Genomic DNA, 24,073 nt, shown 5'->3' with positions numbered 1-24,073 from the left:
CTTGCCATTCAAAAACGTTTAATACGTATTCCAGAATAGACTATTTCTTAGTATCAGCGAGCCTCCTATCAAACATAAAGACATGTTCATATGACAGTATATTAATATCGGATCATGCTCCCTGCAATATCATATATACACATAATAACTTAACAATTGAACATAGATGGTGCTTACACCAGAAATGGCTGAATGATGAAGGATTCCTCACTTTTGTAGGAAAAGAAATAGATGAGTATTTTACTATAAATAGCTCACAGACATCAGCTAGCATTAGGTGGGAGGCATTTAAGGCATGTTTAAGGGGAGTTATGATAGCATATACTTCATCGAAATCTAAAGAAAAATGCAAAACAAGACAGCACATGGAAAAGGAAATTAAAAAACTGGAGGAACTAGTGTTCAAAAGTAGAGACCCATTAATAGAGAAAGACTTGCTAATTCTAAAAGCACAATATAATAAAGAATCGGCAGATAGAGCAGCTTCGAACATTTTGAGATTAAATCAGTCTTTTTATGAACAAGGAGAGAAACCTGGAAAAATATTGGCATGGCAAATTAAACAATTGGAAGTGCAGAAAAATATAACGTTGATTATAAACAGCAAAGGGGAAATGATAATGGATCCGATTGAAATAAACAAGGAATTTAGAAACTATTATGAAAAACTTTATGAATCCCAGGATAGATCAGATCAAAACTCCAGAAATGCGTTTCTGGATAAAATAAATATTCCTACTATCGCTGACGACGTAAAACAACAATTAGATGCAGAAATCACCGAAGAGGAAATAAGCAGGGCAATTAACAATATGAGATCAGGTAAAAAAGCTGGACCAGATGGATTCCCAATTGATTTTTATAAAAAATTTAAAAGTAAATTAATGAAACCACTATTGGAAATGTATCAGGAATCATTAAGCAAAGGAAGTCTTCCTAAATCAGTAACAGGATCACTAATCATTTTGTTACATAAACCAGGAAAACCGAGTAATAAATGTGAAAATTTGAGGCCGATAAGCTTACTTAATTCTGATTTTAAGGTGTTGGGTAAAATATTAGCAACACGTCTTCAAGATACTCTCCCCTCAGTAATTCACAGAGATCAAAACGGTTTTATATTGGGGCGCCAAGGTCTACACAATGTGAGAAGAGTCTTTAATATTATAGTCGGACTAAACAATTCTTCAGAGAGGGCCTTTCTCTCACTGGATGCTGAAAAAGCATTCGATAGGGTCGAGTGGCCTTATCTTTTTGATGTTCTGACTAGATTTGGTTATGGAGATGTGTTTCGAAGATGGATACAATTATTACACTCAAATCCAACTGCTGAAATCTTGACAAACAAAAATATCTCTAAACCAATAAGGGTGAAACGGGGATGTCCACAAGGCTCACCGATAAGCCCACTGCTGTTTATATTAGCTATGGAACCCTTTGCCATAGCTGTACGTTCGAGTTTATTATTGACAGGAATTATGGTAAATGAAGTAGAACATAGGATTTCGTTGTACGCAGACGATGTAATAGTATATCTCTCTAAAATAACAGAAGCTATACCTGCTCTGCTTAGATTGATAGGGGAGTTTGGTCAAATATCAGGGTATGTCATTAACAAATCTAAATCATCAATTTTATTACTAAATGAAGAAGAAAGGAAAAACCCACCCATAGTAACATCTCATTTTAAGACAGTAAAGGACTTTATGTACTTAGGAATAATGATTTCGCCCAAATTAAGTGAGATCGTGGAAAATAACTATGAAAGACTTTCTAAAGAAATAACAGAGATAGTGGACAGATGCATGTCTCTACCAATTTCTTTAATTGGTCGGATTAATATATACAAAATGAGTATACTGCCAAAGGTGCTTTATGCGTATCAGAACATTCCCCTGCCGCCTCCAGTTGATTGGTTTAGCAGGATCAAAAAGCTTGTTCTCGGTTTTCTATGGAAAAATGGGAGACCAAGGATAAGATTATCATTGTTGCATCTACCATATAACGAGGGTGGTGTCATGTGTCCAAATATTGAGTGGTATTACTGGGCATGTCAAATCAGGTCTATAAGATACTATTTTGACTTAAATAATGCCCCGCAATGGTCAGAGATGGAAAGTATTAATTTGCATCCACCTTTACCTTTATATTTTTTCTCAGACACAGCAATAAACTTGATTAAAAAGGCGAAAAATCCAATGGTAAAGAACATGGTCAAAGTGTTGTATGATGTAAAAAGATATATGAAGGAACCTGTTGTATTGTCACAGTTTACACCAATGTGGGGAAACCAGGATTTCAGACCAGGAAGAGAGGATGAAGTTTTTAGACAATGGTCAATTAAAGGACTCCAAAAAATCCAAGATTTGTATGCAACAGATTCTCAAGATATGATGTCCTTTGATATGCTTAGACATAAATATAATATAGATAGAAAGCAATTTTTCAAATATCTCCAAATTAGAAGTTACATTAGAGCGAATCAAAATAATACCTCCACCAAACCACCAAAATCAGAATTGGAAGACATAATTAGCAAAAGCAGTTCAAAAAAAGGGGCAATATCAGAAATATATAAATTGATTAGGTCCAAAACATCTGACAATTCTTTGGGAAGGTTGAATGCCTGGAAAAATGATTTAAAGAAGGACATATCCGTGGAACAATGGGCATTGGTTTGTGCAAAAGCTCATAAACAAACTATTAATTCTAGACTAAGGTTGTTGCAATACAAATGGTTAATGCGAATATATGTTACTCCGGAAAAATTGAATAAGTACAACTCTAATATTCCAGACACTTGTAATAAATGTAATGAAGATAAAGGTAACTTTTGGCATTGTATTTGGGATTGCAGGAAGATAGGCTCTTTTTGGGTTGCAGTAACACAAACTATGAAACAAATATTATCCAAAGAGGTTGTTTTGGATCCTGGCTTCCTTATTCTGGGATTGTACCCAGAAAACATGAGGTACACAAAAAGTGACAGAATGTTTATTGATATGGGTTTGTTACAAGCAAAAAGATTAATCGCACTAAAATGGAAAAGAACAAGGGAACCGAGTATCACACAGTGGATAAAACAAATGATGGTGGCTTTGCCATTGGAGCGGATAACATGTATACTGAAAAGGAAATTGGATGTTTTTGAGAAGGTGTGGAGACCATTTGTGAATTTTGTAGAAGGATTTGTATTATCTGAGGAGGACGAGGACTGAGGGCAATGACATTTGTTTTGGGATAATGATAAATTTAGGCCTTTAACGGAGTGATAAATCTGATGACTTTTTTGTTTTCTTTTTGCTGTCTGAGAGGAGTGTATGTTCATGTAGTATTTAGAATGTTGGACTGTTTGTAAGTCATTAAAATGTAAAAAATAATAAAGATATTGTTGGAAAAAAAACTATAAAAATGGAGGCAGCTTTGCTTGTGGTAGAATGTATACAATGTATGAAAAAATCTTTACTGCAGATACTAATTTTGTGTATGCAAGTGAAGAGAGAGACTACATCAAAGGACACCATGGTTTCATCTGTATCCAGGGTAAGTTTCTGGACCTTGTCAGTGACGTCGGTGGAGTTCTTGATGTGGCGTGGGGTGTTCCACACGAGAGGAGCAAGGATGGTAGCAAGGTGTTTTGCAATGTTATAAGTGGCTGAGTTTATGCTACTGACTATGGGTCTGAGTGGGACAGCTTCCTTGTGGATTTTAGGAAGCCCATAAATGCAGGGTATGGCATCCCCTGGGTAAAGGCAGTGATATGTAAGACGGTCAATGATTTTGTCCTTTTCAAAGTCTTGAAGGCAGTGGCGTGTCCAGTGGGGTGGCCCCCCCAATCAGACTGGCCACCCCAGGTGCCACCCCAAAGGTAAAACAATAAAATTCAATCAAATATGAAATGTACGATTATGTTGTCACGGTGAAGCTCAGATATCCGAGTGTAAGTGAATGCAGCATCGGCTTCTGCACTATGTGCATCATGTTAGCAAAGGTAGGAGAGCCAAGTACGAAAGACAGCACCTCAGGAAACAATTTTTCGGTGAAAGAAAATAAGGACAGAATAAATGTCCCGGTAAGTAATATTAAGTTTGTTGAGTTTAGTAAACTTCGGTGAAATTAGAATACCAAGGAAAAAATAACACTTAAAGAATTATTGCAGCCGTGGAATATATCAGACAGTATGCTACTGAGGGGAGCTAACATAAGAGTTATGAGTTATAAGATATAATCTAAGTCGTAACATTGCTGTATGGAGCTGCAGATTTGGTTGCAGGTTAACATAGCTGGACTGGCCATCGGGCATACCGGGCATATGCCCGGTGACTTATTTTTTATTTTTTTTTGTAATGGCATGAACAATGAGAGGTGGTGGATTGGCCAGATGCAGGTGTTCCAGATCTACTGGCGTTTAGATCAACTGGCGTTGGTCGAACAGATGTGTGGCAGTCTTGCGTTTCAGGAGCTACTACCGACAAACCAGCAAAAAAACGCCAAATGTGTCATCTGTGACACTTGTGAGGTTATCTCAAACACACTCCGTCAGTCTTGATGCTGTTGAACAACAAAATGTTTAAAAATGTGGCGAGTTTACCTGGTGATATCCTCATGCGCGACGCGATCGCGAAAACAGCAAACAAGTAACACCACGCCGGTGTTGTTCACGGGACAGCAAGAGTAAACGATCGGGAGACTGTTGTTGTCGTTATCGTTCCCCTCGCACGGTTTATTTCTCCGAATTCAGCGTTTTTGCTTCACAACTACAGCGTGCAGTTTACTTTGTGCACTAACATGGAGTCGAGTCAACCAGCGCCACCTCTGGCCAAGTGCCACAGCCTACAGCCAGATCAACTTGTGACACACATCTGCACCACGTTTGATTTCGTTTCATGCACATTTGTACCTTTCAATTGTGTCTGTTTGTGCGTCATGCAAATAAACCTTTGGAAAGAATGAAATGATATCATATATTCCTTATTGGCCTACATTTGTACAAAATTCCAAATTATATACACAAAGTCATAGAAATCACCACTCCAATTGGTCATCATGATTTTAATATTCTCTTTTTCCATAACAATGAAATACGCCTTGGACAAATATGACACATCAATATTTCATTAGTGTTGTCACATCACATCCTGTAAGCATCGTCTGTCTGTGTCTTTTCGCTGAAAATGAATATTTCCAGCCAATGTAGGCAATCCATCAACATGGCTGGAGTTATATACAGTCTGTATAAGTGTGGTTAATCTAATGAAGATTTGTAAGGAGACGGCAGTTACTGTGAATTCACAGCAGTTACACAGTGATTAGTAATAAACAGTCAGTGAGAGTGAGTGGATATGACTGTTCCCACCACTAACACATGACCCTACGCTGTGTTCACTGCATCATTCCATGTTTGGCACTGATCACCACCTGCACTCATGTATATATCATGTATATATCTATCTATCTACTTAGCACTTTTAATTCTTATTCTCATTTTTATTTTCATGTCTATTTAAGATTAATTTATAACAGTATTTATAACAGTATGTTTGCACTGAAGCACCGCAGCAATTTCCTAATGTTGTAAACCCGCTCAACATTTGGCAATAAAACCCATTCTGATTCTGATTCTGATATAAGAAAGTCAGTGACTCAGGTGTGTCGCTTGGTTTGTCATCTGTTTGTGAGACTGTAGGAGACGTAGAAATCTTTTGTTTTAAATCTTAGTTAGGAAGGTTCCTGTTTGAAAACAAGCACTTTTTGTGAGAAATGCAAGAAGTACATCTGCAGAAAGCACACAGTTACATTCTGTCCATCATGTGGACAAAATCGAAAATGTTGAGCATTGAAAAACTGAGAACGTTGGGCAAGTTCAAAATACGTGTTTGTAAGAACGAAAAACCAAATTGTTCCTAAAATAGTTATGTTGTATGTCTGTGTTCTACATGTTTATCTGTTGGGAAATAAAGTTGCTATTGTTTTATTGCAGTTTTTGGATACTTCTGAATGGATTTACACAGTACGGATCTAAATGACCCGCAACAAAATCAATGTCAATTGTTTGTTCTTCAACATAATACAAGGGTTAATTTCCAAAACTTGCTTATGATCTTCAATTTGTAGCAGATCCACTATCACGCAGCAGCTGGAGCAGTTTCAAATGGAGCTCAGTCCATTACTACCATAGCCTACTACTAGATTAACTTGTGACACATCTGCACCTGCTGCTATGATCACATTGAGTAGAGGCTGAGTGGCTGCACTTACCCTGGGTACATCCAAATCTACCCACAAACATGTTGAAAGATGCAATGCCAGCAATGTGGATTGTCAACACTGAAAACAATCAGTAAGCAAAGACAACAGGGATCAATTTTTTCTGTTTATTTAGCACCCACAACATTTGTAGTCGCCTTCTGCACAGGGGAAGTCCACACACACCGTGTGGTACCACTTTCCACAGAAGGTGCATTCAGTCTGCAAGATTGAATGAGATTGTCAGGGTCATTGTCTGACTGTTTATTACTAATCACCTGCTGTACATTCACAATAACTGCCATCTCCTTACAAATGTTTATTAGATTGACCACACTTATGCAGACTGTATATCACAACCAACTCTAACATGTTCGTTTGCAGAGGGAAGACACAGGCAGACTATGCTAACGACATGTGATGTTACAACACTGGTGAAATATTACTGTGTCATATATTTGTTCACGACATTTTTCGTATGGGCAAAAGTATTGATATCAGGATGGTGATTCTTATGACTACGTGTATGTCATTTGGCATTTTGTACAAATGTAGGCTGATAATAAATACATGATATCATTTCATTCATTTCAATGGTTTATTTGCATGACGCACAAACAGACACAATTGAAAGGTACAAATGTGCATGAAACGAAATCAAACGTGGTGCAGATGTGTGTCACCAGTTGATCTGGCTGTAGGCTGTGGCACTTGGCCAGAGGTGGCGCTGGTTGACTCAACTCCATGTTAGTGCACAAAGTAAACTGCACGCTGTAGTTGTGAAGCAAAAACGCTGAATTCGGAGACATAAACCGTGCGAGGGGAACGATAACGACGACAACAGTCTCCCGATCGTTTACTCTTGCTGTCCCGTGAACAACAACGGCGTGGTGTTACTTGTTTGCTGTTTTCGCGATCGCGTCGCGCATGAGGATATCACCAGGTAAACTCGCCACATTTTTAAACATTTTGTTGTTCAACAGCATCAAGACTGACGGAGTGTGTTTGAGATAACCTTACAAGTGTCACAGATGACACATTTGGCGTTTTTTTGCTGGTTTGTCGGTAGGAGCTACTGAAACGCAAGACTGCCACACATCTGTTCGACCAACGCCAGTTGATCTAAACGCCAGTAGATCTGGAACACCGGTCGATGTGTAAAAATAACTCAGTTGTTTGGTGGTGGCTATGGCGGGGCTTCCACAGAGGCCAGCAGGTGGATGAGGGAAGGGGAGGCAGGAGGAGAGCCCCGAGGCAGCCGCCAGTCCGAGTGTCAGGTGAACTGAACTTCAGGTAAGGTGTTATGACCTGTGTTCCAGATCTACTGGCGTTTAGATCAACTGGCGTTGGTCGAACAGATGTGTGGCAGTCTTGCGTTTCAGTAGCTCCTACCGACAAACCAGCAAAAAAACGCCAAATGTGTCATCTGTGACACTTGTGAGGTTATCTCAAACACACTCCGTCAGTCTTGATGCTGTTGAACAATAAAATGTTTAAAAATGTGGCGAGTTTACCTGGTGATATCCTCATGCGCGACGCGATCGCGAAAACAGCAAACAAGTAACACCACGCCGGTGTTGTGCACAGGACAGCAAGAGTAAACGATCGGGAGACTCTTGTCGTCGTTATCGTTCCCCTCGCACGGTTTATTTCTCCGAATTCAGCGTTTTTGCTTCACAACTAAAGCGAGCAGTTTGCTTGTGCACTAACATGGAGTCGAGTCAACCAGCGCCACCTCTGGCCAAGTGCCACAGCCTACAGCCAGATCAACTGGTGACACACATCTGCAGCACGTTTGAATTCGTGTCATGCACATTTGTACCTTTCAATTGTGTCTGTTTGTGCGTCATGCAAATAAACCTTTGGAAAGAATGAAATGATATCATATATTCCTTATTGGCCTACATTTGTACAAAATTCCAAATTATATACACAAAGTCATAGAAATCACCACTCCAATTGGTCATCATGATTTTAATATTCTCTTTTCCCATAACAATGACATACACCTTGGACAAATATGACACATCAATATTTCATTAGTGTTGTCACATCACATCCTGTAAGCATCGTCTGTCTGTGTCTTTTCCCTGAAAATGAATATTTCCAGCCAATATAGGCAATCCATCAACATGGCTGGAGAGTTGGTAGTTATATACAGTCTGTATAAGTGTGGTTAATCCAATGAACATTTGTAAGGAGAAATAACACCAGGATCCTTTTCTAAGCAGCTGACAGCTGGTAACTGTGCAGGGGCGGGTCTAGGAAAGTTTTGCCAGGGGGCCTTGTAGGCGTTAACAGGGAAAGGGGGGGCACAAAGAAATACTTTTCTTTCTTATTCTCATTTAAAATATCTCGCTTTTTTAAAATAATTATCTAAATTGTACAACCAAAGTTTTTATCTGACGTAAAATGTATAGAAATCATACATATACCAACAAGACAGTGTACATCACTGTCACAACAGCGTTTGTTTTCATTCAAAGTCTTTATGGCTTTAATACCTGGTGGGCTGGTCTCTAGTCAAAATGCCCGATTTTCTGTCCCAGTCCAGCCCTGCAGGTTAATACTGCCAGTGTTACCATGCCAGCTGACTGTATTTCATCATCAGCCAGTGTTGTTCTTTATCAATATTACCAAATTTTACCATAAGGCACCATAGAAAGTATTTACTTGCTTTCAGGTTTTATTCAAATGTTAGTCTTTTCAGTTGTTTCCCCACTTTTTTCCTGTTTCAAAATCAAACACCAGTTTGTGAGAAGATTATCTTCTTTTTCTTTTAGGCAGATAAAGTTTTACATTGGAATTGGCTAATTTGTCAATTGTTTGTTACAGATGTTCGTATTTTAATATTCAAAAATGTTTTTGCCCAAAACATATGTGCACTATATGTCAGTAAAAATACTATGCAAATATTGATGTCCTTGAATGCTGAGTAAACACTGACAAAGCACTGATTGTATCTCTTGTACTTTATCAACGCAGTATCTAAAAACTTTGCACCGTAGTGGTTAAAATCTCATTCTAATAAGAGTTAAAAGCGCATTCGGTTATTAGGTTTATAGGATTATTGAATTATGGTTAACGGTTGGTAGAATTTTTTTAAAAACATTATCTATATATTATCTATTATCTATTATCTATATATATATTCAGAATCAGAATCAGAATCAGAATACTTTATTGATCCCTGGGGGAAATTATTTTTTGTTACAGTGCTCCATTTTAAACCAACATTAAGACAAGACAGACAATACGCTAACTAAGAATAGTACAATATATACATATATATACATACATACATACATAAGTCACTTATAAATAAATATTTGGAAAAGAAACATGTGTAGTTGTAGCAGCAAACAGTGTGTTAAGTGGATGCGTTGTACAGGGAGATGGCCACAGGCAGGAATGATTTCCTGTGTCGTTCAGTGGTGCTTTTCGGTAATCTCAGTCTCTCACTGAACGAGCTCCTGTGACTGACCAACATGTCATGGAGTGGGTGGGAGGTGTTATCCAACATTGTCTTTATCTTGGACAGCATCCGCCTCTCCGACACCACCTTGAGGGAGTCCAGCTCCATCCCCACAACATTGCTGGCCTTACGGATCAGTTTATTAAGTCTGTTGGCATCTGCGACCCTCAGCCTGCTCCCCCAGCATGCAACAGCATAGAGGATCGCACTGGCCACCACAGACTCATAGAAAATCCTCAGCATTTTCTGGCAGATGTTGAAGGACCTCAGTCGCCTCAAAAAATAGAGACGACTCTGGCCCTTCCTGTAAAGTGCTGTGGTGTTTTTAGCCCAGTCCAGTTTATTGTCAATGTGTACTCCAAGGTATTTATAGTCCTCCACAATGTCAACACTGACCCCCTGGATTGAAACAGGGGTCAAGTGTTTCCTGGTCTTCCTGAAGTCCACGATCAGTTCCTTGGTCTTTGCCACGTTGAGCTGCAGATGATTCTGCTCACACCACGTGACAAAGGAGTCGACCACAGCCCGGTACTCTGTCTCATCATCCCTGCTGATGCATCCAACCACCGCAGAGTCATCAGAAAACTTCTGAAGATGGCAGGTCTCTGTGCAGTGGCTGAAGTCTGTGGTGTAGAGGGTGAAGAGGAAGGGGGAGAGGACAGTCCCCTGTGGTGCCCCTGTGTTGCTAATCACCTTGTCAGACACACACTGTGGGAGACGTACATATTGTGGTCTTCCTGTCAGGTAATCAACAATCCAGGACACCAGAGAAGCATCCACCTGCATCGCTGCTAACTTATCACCCAGGAGGGTCGGCCTGATGGTGTTGAAAGCACTGGAAAAGTCAAAAAACATGACCCTCACAGTGCTCGCCGGCTGGTCCAGATGGGTGTAGACACGATTGAGCAGGTAGATGATGGCGTCCTCTGTTCCGAGACGAGGCTGATAAGCGAACTGAAGGGGATCCAGATGTGGTCTTACTATGGGTCGCAGCTGGTCCAGGATGAGCCTTTCCAGGGTCTTCATGATGTGGGAGGTCAGTGCCACGGGCCTGTAATCCTGGGGGCCACTGGGACGAGGCGTCTTTGGTACAGGGACGAGGCATGATGTCTTCCACATCACCGGGACCCTCTGCAGACTCAGACTCAGCATAAACAGTTTATGAAAGACTCCACACAGCTGGGGGGCACAGGCCTTGAGGACAAGGGGACTCACTCCGTCTGGTCCAGCAGACTTGCCTGAGTGAAGTCTCCTCATTTGCATCTCAACCTGGTATTGAGTGAAGGTGATGGGTGGGGGAGGGGTGTCAGGAATCTCACAGGAGGCAACATGTGAAGAGAGAGGCTGGCACAGTGGTGTGGCTCTGGATTCCAGGCTGACTGCAGGTGAGGTTGTGGGGGTGGGAGCAGACACTGTGGTGTCGAATCTATTGAAAAACAGATTCAACTCGTCGGCTCTATTCTCACCTCCCTCAGCTCCCCTGCTGTTGGTTGGCCTGAATCCAGTGATGGTCTTCGTGCCCCTCCACACCTCTCTCATGCTGTTCTGCTGGAGTTTCCACTCCAGCTTCCTCCTGTAATTGTCCTTAGCCTCTCTGATCTTGTCCTTTAGTAACACCTGGACCTTCCTCACCTCCTCTTTGTTGCCCCCTCTGAAAGCCCTCTTCTTGTTGTTGAGGAGGGCTTTGATGTCCTTAGTCACCCACGGCTTGTTATTTGGGTAACAATGAACAGTCTGAGCTGGAACAATGGAGTCGGTGCAGAAAGTTATGTAGTCTGTGATACACTCAGTAAGCCTATTGATGTCCTCGGCGTGAGGCTCACAGAGTGTTTCCCAGTCGGTCACCTCGAAACAGCCCTGTAGTTCCGCTATTGCCTCCTCTGACCACCTCCTAACAGTCCTGGTGGTCACAGGTTCCCTCCTCACAATTGGCACATAGCGGGGGGTGAGGTGAATCAGGTTATGATCTGACCTACCAAGTGGGGGGAGGGAGGAGGAGCTGTATGCATCCTTGACGTTAGCATACAGTAAGTCTAAGGTTTTCTGTCCCCTGGTGGGACAGTCCACATATTGTTTGAATGTTGGTAGTGTATTGTCCAGTGATACATGGTTGAAGTCACCCGAGATCACAATAAAGGCACTCGGGTGCTGAGTCTGTAGCCGAGCTATGGCAGAGTGGATAGTGTCACATGCAGCTGTGGGGTTAGCAGAGGGGGGAACATAAACAGCCACCAAGATGACGTGAGAGAATTCCCTGGGTAAATAATACGGCCTGAGTCCAACAGCACACAGTTCAGTGTCCGGGCAACAAATCCTTTCTTTGATTGTTATGTTGGCAGGGTTACACCACCGGTTGTTAACTAAAACAGCAAGCCCACCTCCTTTACGCTTACCGCTAGCGATGCTGTCCCTGTCCGCCCGAACAGTGTGGAAGCCTTCCACGGAAGCATTCTCATCGGGAATGACCTGGTGCAGCCATGATTCGGTGAAACACATCAGGCTACACTCTCGGTATTCCCTCTGACTCCGTACCAGTGCTGAGAGCTCGTCGATTTTACTTGCCAACGATCGCACATTTCCCATCACGATAGACGGCAGACACGGTTTAAACCTCCTCCTCGCTTCGAGCCTCCGCTGTCTCACCGTCACCTTTTTTCTTCTCTTCTGTCCTTGACCTCTGCATCCCCGATGTGTTTTCCTCCAAATTTCAGCTGGTACTTCTGCGGGCACTTCTGCGGGCCTGGCCAGCGAGCCGGCCGGCATCAGGGCGATCAGCTGATCTCTGGAGTAAACAGTCCGTGCGTGTAGGAGATGTGCCGCGGTCCCGTTCCATGATAAAAGTAACAGTTCCACGGCCACCAGAAGAACAAAAACTCTCTCAATCCACATGATTGAGTAAGAGATAGAAAACGGAGGAAAATACAAGTCAGAAAAAAAAAAGAATACGTAAGAAAAAAGAGCTAAACTAAGAGAAAAGCAGGAGCGACTATAACAGGCAGCACACTGGCACAGCACATGCGAGTGAAATTCTTGGGCTCGCACACAAGAATTTCACTCGCATGTGCTGTGCCAGTGTGCCTGCACATGTGATGTGACAATAAAAAGTGATTTGATTTGATTTGATTATCTACCAATTACATCTGCCACCCTTCTCCAAATCTGTGCCCCTACCTGGCCCCCCCAACAAAAAATTTCTAGACACACCACTGCTTGAAGGCAAGCTATAACTTTCTTTTTGTAGCTGCTTGTGGGGTCTCGCTTTAAGGCTTCGTAGGTATTGTTGTCACTGAGGAGAGTAGTGATCTTTCTATGGTAATCTGTAGTGTTTAGGACCACGGTGCATTTTCCCTTATCAGCTGGTAAAACAGTGATGTTGTGGTCTTTGTTCAGGGAAGCGACGGCCTTCTTTTCTTGTATTGTGAGGTGGACGGAGGGACTTTGGCACTGGAGAGGGTGGCTGAGACTTTCATCCTGATTTGCTCTGCTTCTGTCTGTGATAATTTATTAATCCGTATGGCGGATTCTGTGGCTGTGATGAGGTCCACTATGGACAACTGTTGTGGAGAAATGGCAAAATTGAGTCCTTTGGCTAATACTCTCTTTTCAGGTTCAGTGAGATTCCGGTCTGAAAAGTTCTTTACCCATTTCTCCTGACTGTCTTCAGAAAGAGGAGTGAAAGAAGCCATCTATGTCCACTGTGAGCGACCATCTTTGAACAGAGGCAGTGGTTTACGACACCAACTGTCTGTCATCTATAATCCCGTTTTGAGTTCCCTCCCCAGACGCCTTAATGCCCACTCACATTCTGGGCCATCTGACCTCAGGAATTCACATGATAAGGTGGGGCCAGGTTTTACAATGAGCTCACCTGAAACCCTGGCTGATTGGGACCCACACCCAGTTTCACAGCTTGGCTCAGGCAATTAGAGGATCATCAGGGGGTCCTTTTGTCCCTCTGTGGGGGGATACTCCCACTAGATTTAAATCTGGGGCACCCCACCATTTGACCTTAGAACTGAAGAAGCTTCTCGGATGAGAGGTGAAACGTCTTCAAGCAACTTAAACTTAGTCCAGACGCTTTTCTTTGCAAGCTCCTTTGACTAACATTTACGATATTACCCTATTTAGTCATCTTAGAATCTCTTTTTCAGTTTGCTGAAAAGATCTTGCGAAAAGAGTCAATAGACTTTCCGTCTACAAAAAAGGAAATTGTGACTGTACGGGAAATTGTGACTGTACGGACAGAAGTGACGGACAAGGTAAGCGACTCATGTTGTAACTGACGTTAGACTCCGGAGATTTTGGCGGAAAATTAAAGCGAATGGTAGTTTAGAATTGACCAAATTCCTTTAAGCTTCAGCATTACCAAATACACTTATCAATTGTCTTATAACTAACAACATTTGTCTAAATCATCTCCAACACCCTGGAGAACAACGGGGAGAGCTTAGAGGCTCTCCAAGATTACATCGATCAGTGCTTCCAGGATCTCGTAATGAAGAAGGCTCAGAGTGCATCTTCCCCAGCCAAATCTGAGACGCCGTTGTCGAAAAGATGTCGCCCGGCAGATTTCCCCGGCACAACATCGCCAGCCGACAAAGATATTGCCGACATACTGGAGTCAATCGACAAACGATTGTCCAGTTTCGATGCAAGGCTGTCCTTGGTGGAGATTCTTCACTGGGAATTTAAATCCTTGCGAGTAGTGATGGCCCGCTTGAAGCTGAAGCTCCGGTGCATGTGTCAAAAAAATCAACACACTGCTTCAGAAGCACTGTGTCGAAGCTTGATTCGTTTGGCCAGAGTCACGTGATCAGTGACGTCCGAAGCTTCATTTAGAACCTAACTGCTTCGGTATCTGATTCAATGGTTTTTAAGGAAGCGAATCATTCGCGGGATTTGTGGAGTGTTTTGATGGTGACAGATAGCGAACCACTGATCATTCCACTGAGAGATTTGGAGCCAGCCAGGAATAGAGGAGGTTCTGTTGTGTGGGAGAATTTTGAGTTGATTTTTGTCAATCAGGTGGGTTTTCCAGCTTTGTGTTCTGGTCGTTTGCTTTTGTTTTGTGCGTGTTTATTATATCTGAAAACGGGAAAAAGGTAAAATGTCAAAAATCTGCTTCCATAATATAAATATCATTAAATAACTTTAGAAAAACTTCCACTTGATTCTTTACATGTAATGTTGTAAAAATATATATTTTATTGTTTAATTAATCTGAAAATGTTTGTCTGCCAAATGTGCAGCAATTGAATTTATTTATTCTCTTTAGCTGATAGTTTGTGGGGCCCAGGTAGACTGTATAACTGCATCTCTACCAGTTTCTCTGCACTCCAGCCTCCTCTGTGCCATGTGAAGGGATTTTCGTTAAGGCAGGAGAAATTATGTGTCACGGTCCTGGGTCTCCTGACCCAGCGTTTTTAGTTCTTTGTGATTTTCGTATTATTGTACTTGTGTGATTTATTCCATGGCTTCTAGTTTTGATCCCTTGCCCTTCATGTCTCCCTGTGTGCCCCTCTGTGTATCTGTGAGCCCTCGTCTCTCCTTATGTTTTATTCCATGCTTCCCCTGCCCATCATGTCTAAGTTCTCCCCGTGCTCTCTCTTCCCCCTGTGTGCCCTCTATGTATTTATGAGCCCTCGTCCCCTTTCGTGTTTATTCCGTGTCTCCCCTGCCTGTTACGTTGGTGTTCTACTCGTGCTCTCTCTCCTCCTGTCTGAACCTCTGTGCTCCTTGTTTCACCTCTCCCGTCAGTGTTCAGTTCACCCCGCCCTGTCTCGTTATGGTTATCAGTGTCACCTGTGTTCCCCGTGTGTTCCCACTCCCCTCGTTAACCCTCTGTGTATTTCTGTCTGCGTCTCCCTCTGTTCAGCGTGACGTCGTCCCTCATGCTGTGTGTGATTCCCCCGTGTTTCCTGGTGAGCCTTATGTTAGTTTTTCCCCAGTCTAGTTTTGTATCGCCTATCATCTTCTGTTACGCAATAAAGCTGCCTTTTGAGTTTATTCCCTCGTGCCTGTGAGTCCTGCATTTTGGGTCCTACTCCTGCCTGCCGCACAGCGTTCCATGACAGTACGACGTCACCAGTAATGGATCCAGCGGACTCACCGTGGAAGCGCAGCTCCCGTTTTGACGGGACTCGGCTAGTGCTTGGAGGGCCTCCGTGCTGCCGCTCCTCACTAGCTGCTTACCCTTCGGTCCACTCACCTGCTTCCTCTCCGCGGACGCCCAGGTCTCGCAGAAAACGCTCCAGCCGGTCCCGGGAGGATTACTACGAGCCTGCAAGCAATCAGCTCACGCCTGCACAAGCCTTTTACAAGATGTTAGGGATTATTATCGTGCCGCCTGACTCACCCAGCATTTCCACATCACAGCAGGAGCAGCCACAGCAGAGTCCTCCCTCGTCACATTCCGCCAGCGCCGCTCCCTCTTCAACAGGGAGGCAGCGAACACGCAGCCAGCACTCACAGCTCCAGCAGGAGCCTGGGATTCAGCTCAAACAACCGCCTAGGGTGAGTGACAGAGTCTCCCTTCATTCGCCTTTTTTGTCAAGGGATAGACAGACTGTTTCCCCCAAAGCTGCGAACGCCAGCTACATGAACACTACAGCTCGTGTTTCTCCGGTTCGGGAAAATAAGAGTTTTCGTTTTAAGAATGACTATTTTCCCATTGGTTCAGAAGACTGTGCGCCTGATGTTTTTTCAGATCCAGGAGTTAAGACTGTTCCGTCTGGATCTGTTTATTCTGGAGCTATGTTTATTCAGTCAGCTGCCCGTCCGCTTTCAGCTCAGTCCCCTGCTCAGCAGCCGTCTGTAGCTCAGTCTCCAGTGTCACCTGCTCAGCAGCCGTCTGTAGCTCAGTCTCCAGTGTCACCTGCTCAGCAGCCGTCTGTATCTCAGTCTCCAGTGTCACCTGCTCAGCAGCCACCTGTAGCTCAGTGTCCTGTGTTTCCTGCTCAGAAGCCGCCTGTAGCCCAGACACCAACTCCACCACCATTTTCGCCTCAAGCTCAGTTAGCCGCCCGGCCTCAAGCTCAGTTAGCCGCCCGGCCTCAAGCTCTGTTAGCCGCCCGGCCCGAAGCTCTGTTAGCCGCCCGGCCCGAAGCTCTGTTAGCCGCCCGGCCCGAAGCTCTGTTAGCCGCCCGGCCCGAAGCTCAGTCGCCACCTCCACCACATTCAGCCTCGCTTCCCATAGCACAGTCACATCCACAGCCTGACTTACTACAAACCTTATTTCAATCCTTAGCCCAGTCAATAGCTCAGTTGGTAGAGGAATCATCGGCCTTATCGACAGCTCAGTTAGCTCTCTCGCAGCCCTTCATAGCTCAGTTAGCTCCCTCGCAGCCACCCTCAGTGCAGTCTCCAGTGCAGTCTCCAGTGCAGTCTCCAGTGCAGTCTCCAGTGCAGTCTCCCACTCAACCACCAGCACCACAACCATCACTACCTCTAGTTCATTCCCCTGTGAAGTCATTAACTCCACCACCTACTCCACTCTCACCACCACCGTTACTACAGACATCAGTTCAGTCCCCTGTGCAGTCATTTACTTCTCCACCGTTAGCAGCTCAGGTCCCCGTGTGTCCAGCAGCTCAGGTCCCCGTGTGTCCAGCAGCTCAGGTCCCCGTGTGTCCAGCAGCTCAGTCCCCGATAGCAATACGGTCTTCTGTTCGGCTTAACATTCAGCCAGGGGTCCCAAACCTCTCTGGCTCTACATCAGCTCCTGCTGGAAGCTCGGATGAGCTCATCCAGGACTCCGTGGCTCCCACGCCGCCATCTACCTCGTCCGCTGGGGGTTCCAGTGAGCCCGGCCAGCACCTCCTCGTCTCCGCTGGAGGGTCCGAGGGGCCCGTTCAGCCTCCTGTCTCCGCTGGAGGGTCCGAGGGGCCCGTTCAGCCTCCTGTCTCCGCTGGAGGGTCCGAGGGGCCCGTTCAGCCTCCTGTCTCCGCTGGAGGGTCCGAGGGGCCCGTTCAGCCTCACGCCGCATCAGCTGGAGGGCCCGAGGAGCCTGTCCAGCCGCCATCTGCGACCGCCTCGTCAACGCCTGGGCCAGCCTCTGCAACCTCGCCCGGCCCGGCCTCAGCCTCTGCAACCTCGCCCGGCCCGGCCTCAGCCTCTGCAACCTCGCCTGGCCCGGCCTCCTCAGAGTCTTCGTCTGCTGCAGCCTCCTCAGAGTCTTCGTCTGCTGCAGCCTCGACTGGTCCTGTGCCCACCGGGCCTCGGCCGGTACGCCTGACACTGGAGAGCCGCCGCCGCTGCCTTCCGCGCGGCCGGCCCCCTGAACTGCACCGTCGTCGCCTGAGTGGCCGCCGTCGCCTTCCGCACGGCCGGCCCCCGGACCGCCTTCGCCTGGGTGGCCGCCGTCGCCTTCCGCACGGTCGGCCCCCGGACCAGCGCTGTCATCGTCGCCGCCGCCTCCCGCGCGGTCGGCCTCCTGAACTGCTCCGTCGTCTCCTTCGTCGCCGCCGTTGCCTTGCGCACGGCCGGCCTCCTGAACTGTTTTCGCGTCGCCGCCGTTGCCTTGCGCACGGCCGGCCTCCTGAACTGTTTCCGCGTCGCCGCCGTTGCCTTGCGCACGGCCGGCCTCCTGAACTGTTTCCGCGTCGCCGCCGTTGCCTTGCGCACGGCCGGCCTCCTGAACTGCTCTGTGTTTGAGTTATTTTCTTGGGCTCCGGTGTTTGCTGTGCTCTTTGTTTTCTGTTCCGAGCCCTCCGTCCTGGGCCCCCGCCGCCCGCCCTGGGTTGTTTTCTGTTTGGTTTTGTTTTTCTGTGTTTGGGCTGTCTGGAGCCAGCCCTTGAGGGGGGGGTACTGTCACGGTCCTGGGTCTCCTGACCCAGCGTTTTTAGTTCTTTGTGATTTTCGTATTATTGTACTTGTGTGATTTATTCCATGGCTTCTAGTTTTGATCCCTTGCCCTTCATGTCTCCCTGTGTGCCCCTCTGTGTATCTGTGAGCCCTCGTCTCTCCTTATGTTTTATTCCATGCTTCCCCTGCCCATCATGTCTAAGTTCTCCCCGTGCTCTCTCTTCCCCCTGTGTGCCCTCTATGTATTTATGAGCCCTCGTCCCCTTTCGTGTTTATTCCGTGTCTCCCCTGCCTGTTACGTTGGTGTTCTACTCGTGCTCTCTCTCCTCCTGTCTGAACCTCTGTGCTCCTTGTTTCACCTCTCCCGTCAGTGTTCAGTTCACCCCGCCCTGTCTCGTTATGGTTATCAGTGTCACCTGTGTTCCCCGTGTGTTCCCACTCCCCTCGTTAACCCTCTGTGTATTTCTGTCTGCGTCTCCCTCTGTTCAGCGTGACGTCGTCCCTCATGCTGTGTGTGATTCCCCCGTGTTTCCTGGTGAGCCTTATGTTAGTTTTTCCCCAGTCTAGTTTTGTATCGCCTATCATCTTCTGTTACGCAGTAAAGCTGCCTTTTGAGTTTATTCCCTCGTGCCTGTGAGTCCTGCATTTTGGGTCCTACTCCTGCCTGCCGCACAGCGTTCCATGACATTATGTCCACGAAAAGGAACAGGTTCAGCCATCGCACACTAGAACAAATTCTCTTTTTAAATAAAAATGGAAAAGGGTTACCTTAAATGCATCACGTTTTTAATTTGCAAGTTCATAAGCATTTTCCTTTTCCATTTCACAATCAATTCTACCCCGAGGTCAAAAATATGTCTGGGAAAATTTCCCTAATATAATATTATTCATAAATACACCCGTCTAGCAATTAATTGCATACGTGCATGGAGGCAAGACCTCACAGCAGAAGCATACTCCATAATGTGTTGTACATTATTATATGTATATATTATATGTAACGTGGTATTTTTCAATTATTGTATTTACCAACATCAAGAAGTCACAAGCAAAGAAAGACCACACCATGGCGCATATTTAAACAAGGAGAGTTTACTGGTCAAAACTATTTATTAAACAAATAAAACACATTTTTTAATCACCAAAAAATACACGTTCAAAGCAACACAACAGCGGCCCAATATCAGACAGAATTCCACTCTGTAGAGTGGGCAATCATAATGAAGCAGTTGGTTTTATTTTGTGGATTCAAGCTGCTCTTCATATTTTTGGCCAGCAGATGTCATCAGAGAGGACTGTGTTGAAAAGCTTCGAGTAATGAACCGTTTTTCAATACAAGCTTCAGTGCTTCAGAAAGCTTCATTTGGCCATCACTACTTGCGAGAATCCCTGGTGTTCAGCCAGCAGCAGGTGGAAACGCTCGCTGCTGAAAATGCCATGCTAAGGGAGTCTGTGAAATGTCTCACAGACAATGTTACCCAGCTAAATGGAGAAAATGAAAAAATAAAAGAGACAGTTATTGATCTACAAGCTCGTAGCATGCGTGATAATCTTGTATTTTCTGGTATTCCGGAAGCCGCTGGAGAAGATGCGGAGACTACGGTGAAAAGCTTCATCAAAACCCACCTGAAGCTGCTGGAAGACACGGTGGAGAACATCGCCTTTGAGTGCATTGCATCGGCCCCAGGCGGGCTGCGACCGGGAGACCACGTCCTATCGTGGCCAAATTCGGCCACTTCAAACAAAAGGAACAGGTGAAAAGTCGCGGCAGGGAATTAAAAGGAACGGACTTCAGCGTAAACAACCAGTTCCCAAAAGAGAGCCTGGAACGACGCAGGGTCCTCTTCCAGTGGATGTCTAGAAAATTTTTGTTGGGGGGCCACGTAGGGGCATAGATTTGGAGAAGGGTGGCAGATGTAATTGGCAGATAATGTTAAAAAAAATTCTACCAACCGTTAACCATAATTCAATAATTATTGAATTGTGGGAGATGAACACTGTACGCAGACAGCATCAATCTCTAACTGGTGGAGGATTACTCAAGCTCTTATAGCCTCTAGTGGCCCCCACCTAGTCGTAAAAACCTAAAAACCTAAAAACCTAAACTCTTTCTAACGCCTAGCGAGCCTGACTTATGGCCTTGGCTGCTCCCTATTTTGTCTGCCTTCCACAACGGTGGGAGTGAGGCTCCTGTGGAATGTGCTCTCTGTCTCCTCTACTATCAGAAAAGCAAGGTTCTGAACTCAGCAGTATAATGTATGATAAAACAATATCATTCATTCACACTAAATCAGCAGTCTAATGTAATACAAATCAGTTTAATACCTGTAATAATTATCACCTTCTTCTAATTCAGGAGAATAATACAAACTAAAACTACATAATAGTTTCACAATCATTAATCAGGGGTATAACATGGCATAAGATAATATTATAATCCCACACTGCCTGTTAGGTTTTGTATTGTTGATTGTCATTTATGCTTAGAAATATTTAACCATATATGCTTAGAGGTGTATAATCATTTGTAGACTGAAAGAATGTCTCATCCTAGGAGGTCTGTAACAACTCTGTGTAGCATGAAGAGGGGAGTGTGTTCACTCCTCTACAGAGTGTTCTGGCATAGATCACACACCTCCTAGGAGAGGTCGTATCTTCTCTTGCTGATATATGGTTTAGCAAACACACGTATATTTCTTTAAGTATAAGAGCCTTTTGTTTAGATGGAGCCCTAGACTCCTGGCACCAGCTTTGGGGAGTCTTCACAGGGTCACATCTTGACCACACACACACACACACACACACACACACACACACACACACACAGGCAAAGTACTCTTTGTGTGTATGTAGACGTCATATGTTAATGAACCTATGCATATTCATGTAACCTCAATAAAAGAGCAGTGTTACGGGAGAACGGACGAGAGCAACTGGGGTCAAGCGAAGGAACGGCGTTTGTCCGGTTCTCTCCCGTGCACGAGAAACATGAAGAACTTTGCCTACTCGTGTCTTGCTTTGCTGTGTAATTATATTGTCCTCAACGTTCCAGCGGATAGGTTCAAGCTACAAACCTATCACTGCCTATTAAAAAAAAGAAGATAATCTTCTCACAAACTGGTGTTTGATTTTGAAACAGGAAAAAAGGGGGGAAACAAATGAAAAGACTAACATTTGAATGAAACCTGAAAGCAAGTAAATACTTTATATGCTGCCTTATGGTAACCTTTGGTAATATTGATGTATAAAGAACAACACTGGCTGATGATGAATTACAGTCAGCTGGCATGGTAACACTGCCAGTATTAACCTGCAGGGCTGGACTGGGACAAAGAAAATCGGGCATTTTGACTAGAGACCGGCCCACCAGTGTAAATGACCTTTAAATTTGGAGAATATTTATTACGTTTGTTTGAAAGGCACTTCGGTTTTATTTTGAAATCCATGCTTTTATTTTGAAACAGGAAACTGGCACAAAACCGTTTTAAAGGGCTGTTAGTAACGTTTCTTTTAGGATATAGTAAATAGTGTGCCTTAAAGTGAAAAATATGTACATTTACTTTGCCAATTAGTACCTGGCTGACAGTGGCACAAGGTTTGTTAATGTTTCCTTTAACGGAATAAGTTACATGCGATCAAAATGTCATTTAATAGAGTTTATGTTGTTAACCTTGACCTTGACCTTTATGTGTAGTTGTAAGTTAGTGAGGTGATATAATGAATTGAGTGATGTAAATTTGATGTATATGCATATGTGAGCAGGAGAAATTTGTTTCCTTTGATGTTATGGTATTAATATTGCTGGTTTTGTTTTGCTCCTAGCTCTTACGGTGTCTTCACTGAATGTTTCAATAAAAACATTTCCAATAAAACCTCTGTGAAGCATCAGTATAAGAGACCATCATTCAGCCAGGGATGCTACAACCAGGTATTAAAGCCATAAAGCCTTTGAATGAAAACAAACGCTGTTGTGACAGTGGTCAAAGGAGCTTGCAAAGAAAAGCGTCTGGACTTCTTTAAGTTGCTTGAAGACATTTCACCTCTCATCCGAGAAGCTTCTTCAGTTCGGATGAGAGGTGAAACGTCTTCAAGCAACTTAAAGAAGTCCAGACGCTTTTCTTTGCAAGCTCCTTTGACTACGATGACCTGGATGACTGAGAACCTTCACAGACATGTTGTGACAGTGATGTACACTTGATGTCTTTTTGGTATATGTATGATTTCTATACATTTTACGTCAGATAAAAACTTTGTTCACAAGATTTAGATAATTATTTAATAAAAGCGAGACATTTTATATGAGAATAAGAAAGAAAAGTATTTCTTTGTGCCCCCCTTTCCCTGTTAATGCCCTGCGTGCCCCCCTGGCTAAACTTTGCTAGACCCGCCCCTGCACAGTTACCAGCTGTCAGCTACATAGAAAAGGATCCTGGTGTTATTTGTCTCTCAGAAACAGTTCATAACTTCCCTTCAACTCATTCATGTTACCTAAAAGGTAAACCTGTTTCTTCATCACCTGTTCAGCTCTGATGACTCAGTAAGGACATCTGCTGGTTTCATCTTCATGTTTCCCTCTCACCACATATCCAAACCGACATCATGACCAGCAGCTTTACAGCTGTGGCTCCAGCAAACATCAGCTGATACTAGAAATTAATATTAAATAAACTCTAACAACAGCTGATCAAGCTTAAACATGCTTCTGTTTTTTAGCGCAACATCCGCTGGTTTCCTCTTTCTGGCGCAAAGTGGGCGACAAACAAACAAGAGAGACGATCAGCTGATCATTGATCAATGTCATGATTGAAGAAGAAACAGGAGAGGGAGGGGGGAGAGAATGACAGAAGAAGAGGCAGCTCAGAGATCACGTGACCTGTCGGCAGGAATGCCAGCGTAGTTTTTAGCTCTGCACACATTGTCACTGTTTATCACTATCCTGTCATATAAATTAGTTATCTCGACGCCGATCCCACTATGGACACCTCTTCAACCAGAGACTCACGGAAAAGGGAGATTGCTCAGTCTCCCTTAAAGAAAAAGTTTAAAGATTCCTCCGTCACTAAGGAAGACCTCGACGAGGCTATTGCTAACGGTGTGAAGCTAGCACTTCAGGAACAACAAAAGTCCCTCGATTCAGTGGTTGCCTCGGCAGTCAGGGAAGCTATGGACTCTATCTTGATTCCTGCTCTGCGCGACTTACGCACAGACCTTCAAAAGACCAATGAAGTGGTAAATAATGTTAGCGGGGAAATCGAGAGGGTAGCTGCGATGGCTAAACGCACTCAAGACCGAGTGGACTCAGTGCAAGCCGCCGCGCGTGAGGACAGACGATCGGTTATAGATCTGAAGAAACAACTCGACCTTCTCACGACAAAGCTTACAGATCTGGAGGACAGGGGTCGCAGGAATAACATCAGGCTTGTTGGCTTACCTGAAATGCTGGAGGGCTTGGATACAGTTGGCTACATTAAGGCTAATCTCCCCAAGTGGATTCCGTCGTTGGAGGGGCGTGACATCGACATCGAACGAGCGCATCGGGTGTACGACGGC

The 24,073-nt window shown here is 44.4% G+C and overlaps 1 protein-coding gene and 1 long non-coding RNA gene across 2 annotated transcripts; both read left to right on the top strand.

The window, feature by feature from the left end:
* Positions 1-3,402: 3,402 nt before the first annotated feature.
* LOC309715467 (uncharacterized protein) lies at positions 3,403-20,654 on the top strand (the record flags this gene model as incomplete). Its single annotated transcript, XM_082548619.1, has 3 exons — positions 3,403-4,072; positions 13,386-17,944; positions 20,646-20,654. Exons 2-3 carry the CDS (start codon positions 15,812-15,814, stop codon positions 20,652-20,654), a joined length of 2,142 nt encoding a protein of 713 aa, XP_082404745.1. The 5' UTR covers positions 3,403-4,072; positions 13,386-15,811.
* On the top strand, positions 7,006-23,855 carry LOC309715452. Its single transcript, XR_014279210.1, has 3 exons — positions 7,006-7,189; positions 7,316-7,539; positions 23,237-23,855. It is a non-coding gene; the product is annotated as an uncharacterized lncRNA (long non-coding RNA).
* Positions 23,856-24,073: the final 218 nt, after the last annotated feature.

This window comes from Aulonocara stuartgranti, assembly GCF_965226115.1.
Source record: "Aulonocara stuartgranti genome assembly, chromosome: 10".
In the NCBI taxonomy this organism is placed as follows: Eukaryota; Metazoa; Chordata; class Actinopteri; order Cichliformes; family Cichlidae; genus Aulonocara; species Aulonocara stuartgranti.
This window is presented reverse-complemented; position numbering and strand designations above follow the sequence as displayed.